General features: G+C 34.5%; 1 protein-coding gene across 1 annotated transcript in view; it reads right to left on the bottom strand.

The window, feature by feature from the left end:
• Positions 1–517: 517 nt before the first annotated feature.
• TMF1 (TATA element modulatory factor 1) overlaps positions 518–11,386 on the bottom strand; it is a gene marked incomplete in the record, with an annotated part of 25,362 nt that continues 14,493 nt past the window's right edge. Inside the window, 10 exon segments of the mRNA XM_029287265.1 lie at positions 518–2,626; positions 2,884–3,009; positions 3,626–3,772; positions 4,449–4,568; positions 5,387–5,479; positions 5,564–5,633; positions 6,536–6,728; positions 7,925–8,081; positions 9,795–9,887; positions 11,027–11,183. Coding sequence (XP_029143098.1) covers positions 2,483–2,626; positions 2,884–3,009; positions 3,626–3,772; positions 4,449–4,568; positions 5,387–5,479; positions 5,564–5,633; positions 6,536–6,728; positions 7,925–8,081; positions 9,795–9,887; positions 11,027–11,183 — 1,300 coding nt within the window.

Below are 11,386 nucleotides of genomic sequence, written 5' to 3'. Positions count from 1 at the left end.
AGATAAACAGTCTGAAACATTTTTTTAAATTTTAATTATTTTAAAATGTAAAAGTAGGTTAAATTTCATAGGCATGGCATTTCTTGTCTGAAATTAGTAAAGGAAATAGGATGTCAAGCTGCCAAAATTACATTGCAGATTGCCTGTATTTTAGGTCTAGGTTTAAACCAATAGTTATGAATAGGCCACATGTGATAATAATTATCTAAAAAGACAAATTATTCAAAGATTGGGTTAAAAACAGGAGTGTTAAACTGCCGGCCCGTGGGCTGGATGCATCATAGCGAAACCGCGCCCACCCCATTGACAGCAATGGCAAAAAAGTTGCGATACGTCGCGACACATCACGTGACGTTGTGAGTTTGACACCCCTGGGTTAAAAACCTTTTAAGAATTTTATTCTTAAGGCAAACAGAAATATCCGAATAGCAGATTGTATCCTCTTCTCAAAAGTGAAGAATATTTACTCTAAATTAATGTAATTCAAATAAAATATAGAAGTAATTTAAAATTAAATAATATGCATATATTTTTATAAAAAGTCATAGATTGAATTTTAGATCCAATATTCATATTATTTTGTATTTATTAATGTAGTATTTTGGTGATTAGTCACATAAAAGAAAATTACATTGTCAGCAATCATTGCTCATTTTTATTTCAGAATTACTGAATTGCTAACACAAGTTATTTTTGAGTCAATAGATTTTCTCATTAGTGTACTACAGTTTAATAAGGTCAGAAAAATGTATGCGTACTATAAAATATAAACATTTCACATTTTCTTGAGTAATTTAATTTACTTCCTAAAAATAAAACACTTCAAAATATAGATGGGTGATTCCTTAACTAAATGATTCCTAAACTTTAAAACCCTAAACATAGTAACTAACAGATGGAGAATCCTCAATATCTGTGCTACAGCTTTTTGCACATAGTATCATGCTGATTTTCTTCAGTGCAGCAAGATTCCATTGAATGCAACACTTTCTTCAACTATTCAGAAACAATTCAGTTGCAGGAGGTTATTGTATGTTTCTTCTGAGTATGATTCATGTAAGTTTCTATTTTAAGCTAAGTGAAAGTTTTGTGGAGAGTTAGCCCAGGGAATGCAAATCTTACTAACGTAAAATAATTCTCTGTTAAGATAATTCTCTCCATATTTTCAGAGAGTGTTCTTTATCGGTTTGCCAGCAAGTAAAATTTTATTAAAACATATCAAATAATTTTTCCCTTTTTTAGGAATATATTTTAAAAACCTTAAAAGATTTCTCAAGTCAAATATCTCAATAGGATAAAATTAATTTTCTAAAAATGTTCCTGATAACCATGTAGAAACAAGAAACCACAATAAGATGACAACAGTAATATTCTGAAAACTATATGAATATTAGAGACTGATATTGGTGATTCTTCTGCTTCACTTGAAGAGCTAGAAAGACAATTTCAAGTACAATACTATTACTCATTTATACTCTGACAAATATTTTCTTAAACAGTAGTTTTCTAACTACTGCATCTCATTTGAAACATTCGGAACAGGTTTACTCACTTTTGAAATGTTAGTGAATTGACACGCACTGAATTAGACCATGAGAACTATTTGAGTGTGAACTTTCTTACAAACATATCCCTGCACTGCCTTTCACAACTCTTTAAACTAATAAATGTTAGGTTATCTGTTTCTCTATATTATGCTGTAACACAGTGAAACATTTAAAAATATACCAAATTGTATCAAGGAGAGGGTGTCTGATTGCTTTTAAAATTTAAGTTGTTCTGTGTTGCTTGCTTTAAAGAGGCAGAATAGTAAATCACATGAGCAGGATACCAAGGGTATAAAGACATCCCACCTCTTTTATTGCCTATAGCAAATCAAGTAATTGCTATTAATATAGTTAAAGTACCCACAATATTTTCCTTTAAATATCCATTTAGATAGAAATAGATAAGCATGAGGAAATAAATTCATATCAGTGCAAATTTTCAGATACATTTTTTTGAAAATCAATGTCATATTAATATATTTTGCTTTCTTCTTTTGCAATTTTTCTATTTTTTTTCCAGAGATTCCCAACCTCTCAGGGGCAGATCTGGAATCAATACAAAGATTGCAGAGGTAAGAGAATCCCAACTGGCAGCAATATCCCTCTTACTGACATAAGGACACAGTACAACATCATCATCATCATCAATGTGAGAGCTTCAATCATATGTTTTCACAATTAAAGTTATTACTGTACAAGTAAATATGTATACTATGAGAGACAAGAGAATAAGCTGGAGATAAAAGATTTTAAATATTAACAAATAATTTAATTGCTGACAGCAGTCATCATAAAAGCACAATGATTCCTGCAATCAGATCAACTCAACATTATAATCACTTTATAGTACATTTTTTTTACAAATTAACTACATTTACAGAAACAGATCTAGAGTTTAATGCAACATTGTTTTTGGATCAAAACCTGAACAATAATTAGCTATGCCTTTGCTTCAGAAGTTCATCAATCTGAGTCTTGTACATATTTTTTACATCTTCAAGATCCAATCTCAATTCTTCTGCTACTTCTGCTTTCTCTCCATACATCTGCAGAATGGTATTGTATCTCTGATCCAAATCCTGGAACAATATTGCCCAGTAATTACAAAATTGTTCCCTACAAAGATTTTTACTTTTTTCTGTCATCATTATTTTTTTGTTTAATATAAGATATAAACGTTCTTTTGCAGCCAAAACAACACTTGTTACTATCCACTTATTATTTTATAGTAAAAATACTAGTTGCCCAAAAGTCTGTTGCTGTTGTTCACTGCATGGTTTTACATTAGTAATAATCTCCTTTAAGTTTATTCTGAAATAAATTGACAGAAACCTACCCTTAATTGTACACGTAACTTGGGGATCTCCTTAATTTTTTCTTCTAAGTCATCATTTTGATTTGTTAACTTCACCAGCTCTTCAGCCATTACCGATCGAGTTCTTTCAAGGTTTCCAATTTCCAACTAAAATAATATTTAACAATGATTTCAAAACCCATTTACTAAGTTATTAATTTACTTTTTATTTAGTTAAGTGTTTCTAGTGCAAACCTAAGTTTTATATTAATAGTATTGTATGCAAAATAAGAGCCTAATACAAATAAAGAACACATCTTAAAACCAATTCAATAAACATTTATAATATAAGTCTAAATAGTCATTGTGAACTTGGGAAAGATTGCAGAGTTCCATATTCTCTAACTTGACGTACACAGGATAAAGTTCAATGACTAAATGAAAATAAAGCCATACTTTACTAGCATGCAAAAAAACTCAGTTTTGACTTAAGGCGATGCAGCTCATGAAATCAACATTTAGAAAAGTCTTCTGTGCAATCATTCTTCCTCCCCCTACAGGTCTCTCTCAGCTATGTTACTTCACAAATTATTAGGAATATTTGTTACTTCAATTATTTTTTTTCTTATTTTTGGCTTGTAACAACAGAAACAATCTAAAACATATGATCGTCCTATTATATTAATCCAACTGCAGTTGAACCGACATTAGTTAATTACTCCGACTGGCATATTAGACTTGATTACACACTGTCTGAAGAATTGATACATGATTCTCTGTTTACCTGGAGATGAGAAATTTCTCCATCCCGTAATTTTAATTGTGACTGAAGATTTTCTAGAATACTTGAACCTGCTCCCATTCTCATTACGTCATACAGATTGGTCCCACTTGCAGACACTGAACCAAAGGAATGGTCATACTGGTCATCCTGCAATGCAATATAACCATGAAATTGAATACTGAGCAAATACAAGTTAGATTGGAACCAAAGTATTTATGATTTTGTACCATAATCATGTTGATTTTTTTAACTCTGAAAAAACAGCTAATAAAATGTCACAGGATAGCAACTGGGACAGAACAAGCAGATAGAAATCCTTGCGTAGCCATGGCAGGCATTAAATGACCTCTAGTTAGTCGCTATTTTATAGTACTTTTCATTTCTTATTAAGATTTAATTGTTTGGAAAGAGATTACATATGAAAGATGAATGTAACTTTTAAGAAATTAAAAGTTGCTTTGGAAATATTAGTAGCAAAATAGTTATTGCGGTTTTCTAAATTAATGCTCTAGAAAGTTTATTGAAAAATAGTTTTTTTCTTAGATCTTATCTGATCTTACACAGGATATATAAACTTTAATCTGAATTCACCAAAAGTGGAATAAGATAAAATCTAATTTTATTTATGCCCCATGTTTTGCTCTGCAGCCTTTATCATTCCTATTTCATAGTTAGTGATAAAACTATTTGAAAATATGCTTTCATCTGAGAAAAGAAGCTTTAGTTGGCTTCAACAAAAATGCTAATAAGGTGCTTTAAACATAATGTTCCAGAAACACACACAAACAACCCAAAAAAGGTTGAAATGTATAAAGAACAATACCTGACATATGAAGGATGTTTGGAGTCCTGCCATATCGACTCCACTTATGGAGCTTGAGCGTGAGAGAGTTGGGGTGCTTGACACAGTTTCCACTGCTGATGGAATATATAATTTACGTTCCTGGGGAAAAGGAAAAAAGAAAACCATGCAAAATAGCATTTTGAAGGGATAATAAACTGCAATAGTGCAAAGACACAGAAAATACAATTTGTTCTCTTACAAGTAGAATTGTCTTATTTTCAAATAGTTTAATAGCAACAGCACTTAAGACTTATATAAAGCTTCATAATGCTTTACAGCCCTCTCTGGGTGTTTTGCAGTGTCAGCATATAGCCCACAACAATCTGGGTCCTCATTTTACCGACTTTGGAAGGATGGAAGGCTGAGTCAACCTTGAGCCCCACTAGGATCGAACTCCACGCTATGCACAGAATTTAGCCTGCAATAGCGCATTCTAACCACTTTGCAACCAAAGCGCTAGATTTGTCCCTTTCATTTTAAGTTATAGGTAGAACCTGCTGTTCACTGGAAAATGCTCAGGCGGCAGAATGAGCATTCAATTTTCTATTAGCACCTGATGCTTCACTGAAATCATTACTGTTTTGTGTCTGTGCCATTATTTATTTTTTACAATGAAATAAACATCAAATTATGTGTGAGTTAATATTCCAACAGAATCAAAGAGGATTTCTTAATACAACCAATAGAAAAACAAAATCAGTAGGGGAAACCCAATAAAACAGGAAAGAGTAGGCCCATGCGTTAGAAAGCACATAACTCATATATAACGCAGAAGCTGTACTGATGTTGATTAAAAAAGATGATACTTTCAAGACATACACCAAAACCAAAGTACTAAAATTCAAGGTAACTCCCATCTCCCAACATATGTTTACGATTTTCACATCCAGAATTATTGGACAGACAAAATCAAGTACCTTTTCTCTTGCAGATTCTTGGACAAATATTGTTTTCTTTTTTTCTTGTTCAACTTTCATTTTTTCCATTTCTAACTGAGTAGATAACAACATCTGAAGAAAGCAAAATAATATTTATAGATTGATTCTTTTTCCTGGTGAAGCAACATTATACAAAGAACTGTTAGTTAAACAAACCTTTTCTTTCTTTGCCCCTTCAACAACTTTTACGTATTCTTCTTTAAGATTTTCTAGCTCAACTTCATACCTTTGTGAAAAGGAAATTACAGAAAAAAGGTATTACAACATATCCTGAACTGGCATCAATGTTCAATTGTTTATCAAATTATTACACTTATAATTTACACGAATATAAAATGACTGTAACAATACAGATGGATTTAGTTGCTATTATATGATACACATTGTGATAATAGTACCTCCTCACAAATGTATCAGCAGTTAACATCCTAACTTATCACATGAATTAGTATTATGGCAGTTGCTTTCAAATAATTTTTTAAAATTATATCTTTTAAAGTAAGATACTCTATCACTGCGTGCCACAGGTGGCACGCAGAGCCCTCTCTGTGGGCAGGCGCACCCTCGCCCCAGTCCTAGGCCTTCAGCTGGGTTTTATAAAACCTTTTCGCTTTAAGCCTCCACCGCCGTGTGCAAAAAAAGAAAAGGTTCAATCAATCAATTTCAACTTCTCCCGGGGGAAAAGAAAGATCTCGCAAAGTTGGAATTGATTGAACTTTTTAGTCCCACCAATCTGCCATTAGCACCACAGCCACCCCCACCCAATGGGCCACACCTGCCCTTGGCCACACCCACCCAATGGGCCACGCCCACCCGGCACCCAACGATACATAAGTGGGTTTTGGGTTGCAGTTTGGGCACTTGGTCTCTAAAAGGTTCACCACCACTGCTCTATCACATCCCAATTTCATTCGTTGAACCATGTGCATGCATTTTTCTTTTCAGAAATTGAGAGATTATAACTTGCCTCCAGAAGTTGTGAATGCTCCAACACTGGAAGTTTTTAAGAAGAGACTGGACAACCATTTGAAATTGTATAGGGGTTCCAGCCTGAGCAGGGGGTTGGACTAGAAGACCTACAAGGACCCTTCCAACTATATTATTACTATTACTATTACTATTATTTACCGATTGTTTTCATTTTCCAGTTTCTTAAGCCTGGATTTTTCTCCTTCAAGTTGAACGTGAAGGCGACTATTTTCTTGCCTCAGGAGACTATTTTGTGATTCAGTGGAAGAAAGTTGGATTTTGTTGGAAAGGAGTTCTTCTGTAGCAGCACGTTCTCTTTCGGTCTGTGCTGCTAAAGCAGCTTGAGATTCACCTAATGAAAAGAATAAAAATATGGTGCACTATGAATTTTTATGAATTTACAATGAGGGATTTTAAAAAGCACAACTTTTGATGAAAAATGTTGTCAAGTCATCAAACTAGTCAATCCAATACATCAAATCTGATAACAGTTATTTTGAAAATCATTGCCAGGCATGGATTATCCTGCATCGTGAGGAGAGCTTAATTCTTCTGTTTTGTGTCAATTCCAATCACCCTGTCTCCCCAACCCTCAAAGCTCTACTTTTGTGGGAGAAAATCTGCCACTAGGACAATAGCAAGTATGCAGAGAAATTTCTGCAGGATGTAAGCCTAAGATGATAAAGATGAACTTTTCCTTCACCTTCTCCTCCATTTGCCTTCTATACTGCATAGCTACCTCACCATACATTATTTTTTAGAGGAAAAACAAGGTAACATTAAATTTCTACGCTCATCTGGTTTGGCCTTCGTATGTGCTACGCAGACAAGAAAATGGAAATGACATTTGTGCGGTGCTGTCTCCATATTTTTTTAGGCTGCTTTCCCATTGTAAGAGTGGGAAAACGGAATGAAACAACTTTGTGAACAAAAGGTAAGAAAGATTACCTGCCATAACTCCCCACCCCATCTCCATTATCTCTCACTGAACAACTGTTTCCTAATTTTACTGATTCGTTTTTAAATAAAAGCAGATAAAATAAAAGCCTTTCTGCTGCTAAGAACTATTGGGGATTAAAAGGAATAAAGAAAACATTCTCAGATGAGATGAAAAATGGAATAAAAGACGATAGCTGCCTGGAGGGTAGCATACCAGGTAGGGTGGGGGATGGGAGAAATGTTTCCACATTAGACTGACAACAGATACAAATTCAGCACTACCTTGCAAACAAACCCAAGCTATTTTTTAATCTTGGAAAAACAGATTGATATGGCCAACTGAGATTTAAGGCCAAAATGAAACATAACTTCATTAATTCTACTAACATGACTGCAGCCAAAGAGCCGATTTTATGTACAATTCATTTTCTGGACATGAATTAGTTCATGATGTTACAGCCAGTCTAATGCTCCTTACAGAAATTCCAGATTCAGATATATAAATTTAATTCTTCCAGGAATATGTGCACATCCACAATCAACTAAAGTGCTTTGCATAAAAGTTTTCTGACACATTCAGTCTAAGAGACTGACAATTGTTTGCCTTACCGAGTCTCTCAGAAAGATTTTTCTCCAGTTTTTCCCATGACAAGGTCTGTGCTCCCAGAGTAGCTTGCAAATTTTCTATCTGCCGGAGCAAAGGCCTAGTTGCAGATGTAACACTTTGACTGAGTTCTTGGTTGCGAGTCTCAGCTTCTTGAAGTCTCTGTAATTTTATGTGGAATAAGTATCGCTTGTGTTCAAGAAAACCACGAGTACCAATGAAGGAGAACATCTGTAGATCAGGGTTGAAATGAGGGGTCCTTAGTGCTCTCTGAGCTTGTTTTCTTGCAGACGTTTCATTACTCTAACTAGATAACATCATCAGTACTAGCACTGATGATGTAACCTAGTTAGGGTAATGAAACGTCAGCCAGAAAACAAGCAAGCTCAGACAGCACCAAGGACCCCTCAAAATTATGAGTAACATGAAATTTTGCCAGAGCCGTTATATATGGTCAAATTCTTTACAGGAAACACAACCCAAAGAATGTTAATTAGCATTTATATGCAGTGCGCTGTTCTTTCTAACACAATTAACATTGCTTAAGAGGATAAATTAATATTAATTATTTCATACATGAATGCTAAGCGGAATTCAAGTAGCTAACAGAAGTGTGCATAGCATTTTGAACTGGAACTGCCTGCTCTGAGCTTGAAGTAACTGTTTTAATTGGGAAACTGCTCATGTTGACCTTGTCTGGGTTGTTCTGATCTTATTAATAGTGGTTTGAATGCCAATAAGGGCACTCTGGGCTAAGAACACTTCCAATAAAGTTAGAAGAGTTATTTCATGTTTGAAATGTTTTTTTTTTAAAAAAAGTTTTAAAATATTTGGAATACACATTGTATGTAGAATGAAATAACAAGTATATCCTTCTTTTTTTATTGAAAAGTTTTATAAAAGTTACAATATAAACCCCCAAAACCAACGCCCCCTAAACCCCCCCTCTCCCTCCCCCACTTCCCAGAGCTGAATACAGGGTTACAAATATAATAATCATAATCTAACTAATATTAACCAACTATATAAATAAACAAGTCCATAATGCGCTTTAACTCCCCTTTAACATAAATATAATAATAATAATAATTAAAACATAAACAAATTAGTATCCTAATTATTAAACAATAGAATATCCATATTGTTAAACAATACTAATACTGAAAGTAACAGTATAATTAAAACTAATAAAAATTTCACTATAATAAACTATTAATACTAATAATACTCTAAAATTTATTCATAGGCTAAATGGAACTTTTTAGTCCCATATTTATTCTGAATATAATCTATCCATCTTCTCCAAACTGAAATGTAACAAGTATATCCTTCTAGTACAGTGGTTCTCAACCTTTTTAATGCCGCGACCCCAACCGGTCGTAAGTCGAGGACTAAACCGGTCGTAAGTCAAGGACTAAACCGGTCGTAAGTCGAGGACTACCCAACCAGTCGTAAGTCAAGGACTTTCCCTGCTTCAGAGCGCCGCGCATGCGTGGTTCCGCCCCCTGCGCTGGCCGAGGCGTAGCTGGCAAGCGGCAGAGACGGAGCAGGCCACCAGCTGGCCCAGCTCAAGGGAAGTAAGGCACCCGCTGGAAAGGGGAAAAAAAATGGCGGACAAAAAAAATGGCAGACAAAAAAATGGCGGACAGCCTTGCTTGGTGACCCCCATGAAATGGTCGATCGACCCCAAATGGGGTCCCGACCCACAGGTTGAGAACCACTGTTCTAGTACTACAAAAAATCCATTATTTTCTCCCTGTCTTATATTTCTACTTCTGCTCATTGAAAGAAAATCAGAACTGTCAACGTAGCTTTATAACATTATGGAAGAGGTAAAGACACACTATGTCAATTCAAAAGAAATTGCTACGATACCTGCTGAAGATCACTAATTTCCTGGCGTAAATAATCCTCCTTTCTAGCTGCTTGTTGTTCTGCACGTTGCAATGCAATTCTTAAGTCTGCTACCTACACAACAGAAATAAAGATACAATGGGCCACTCACTAAAGCTGCAAATCTAGCAGATTATTAGTATCGTACAATATATTTAGGTTGCTAGATTTAGGAAAATCATGTTTGGAACAATCATTCTGCTTAACAAATTAATATTTTTTTAGCCATAGTATGGATCACTAGCAAACAATTTGAGGTACAAGAACAATGCTTTAATTCAGGGGTAGGCAACCTTGGCTCTTTTATGACTCGTGGACTTCAATTCCCAGAATTCCTGAGCCAGCTATGCTGGCTCAGGAATTCTGGGAGTTGAAGTCCACGAGTCATAAAAGAGCCAAGGTTGCCTACCCCTGCTTTAATTGAATGGCACAACAAAGGGTGCTGCAGAACTGCTGCAACAGTGAGATGAGTAGCATAAAAATTTGATTAATATCATTCAATATTCAAAGATAGTAATCCATTAGAAATATATAAATTCCCTATATTTTACTCAAAATGTTTCATCAGCTTAGTGGTTTCTGACATAACAGTCTTAATAATTTGTCTATTCATAATTATAAACATGTTTAGAAAAACTTAAAATAAGACCATTAAGGATAAGGCCATTTCAATAACAAGTATCAGAATAATAAAAGCAATGATACTGTAGTGTGATTGCAAAAGCTAGATCCAAAGAAAGAGCAAGTAAAAATTTTCAAAGTATTAAATTTGGAAGTAGCAACCAAAATACCATGGACTGTAAGAAGGACCATCCAATCACTTTTGGAACAAGACAAAGATCATTGTTTCCTTGAGGAAATGATCAGAAAGCAGAAATTTACAAACTTTGGACATACAATGGGAACAGTCAATGGAGTAGAAACAATAGTAGGTCTGGCAAAGTTGAGAGAAGTAATGCTAAGAAGAGAAAACAATGGATAAAAAATGTATTAAATTCAATACTATTTGGGGAAGAAACGCAGGTTATTGATGGTGAGCATTTTTATGTGTATATCCAAGACTTAAACATGGTCTGATGAAATTTAACTATCTAACACAAGATATTTCAAGATGCATTCTTTGATGTTAAATCTAAGCACTGCATAATACATTGCAAAATACAGTATTATAATTCCACCTGCAAGACTTATTCAACGATTAATCGACCTCCTACCTGAATTGCTAAAGCTTCTTGTTGTTGATGAGCCTCCTCATGGGCCTTTTCCAGAATTAAACCCAGTTCCTCCTTAACTTTCATTTCGTGACTTAATGCTGCTTCTTGCACTTCACAGTCTTTTGTAGCATTAGCTTTATGAAGATCAGCAAGTTCTCTGGAAAAAAAAATGTTCCCATGATTTGTATCTAAATATTTGTATCTTGGTACCTTCCAAATATGGTCTAGGATTAGAATTAATATCTGAGACAGGTTCATTTTAGTTTAGACAGATAGTTTTATAAAATCACCCAATTCAGACTTCGTGGTTTTGGACACCATACAATACAAAAAGAAACAATGAACCAGGAAAATAAATCC

The sequence above is a fragment of the Protobothrops mucrosquamatus genome, unplaced genomic scaffold (assembly GCF_001527695.2).
Source record: "Protobothrops mucrosquamatus isolate PMUCROS unplaced genomic scaffold, P.Mucros_1.0 scaffold_279, whole genome shotgun sequence".
In the NCBI taxonomy this organism is placed as follows: Eukaryota; Metazoa; Chordata; class Lepidosauria; order Squamata; family Viperidae; genus Protobothrops; species Protobothrops mucrosquamatus.
Note: the sequence above shows the minus strand (reverse complement) of the source record. Positions and strands in the feature narration are given on the sequence as shown.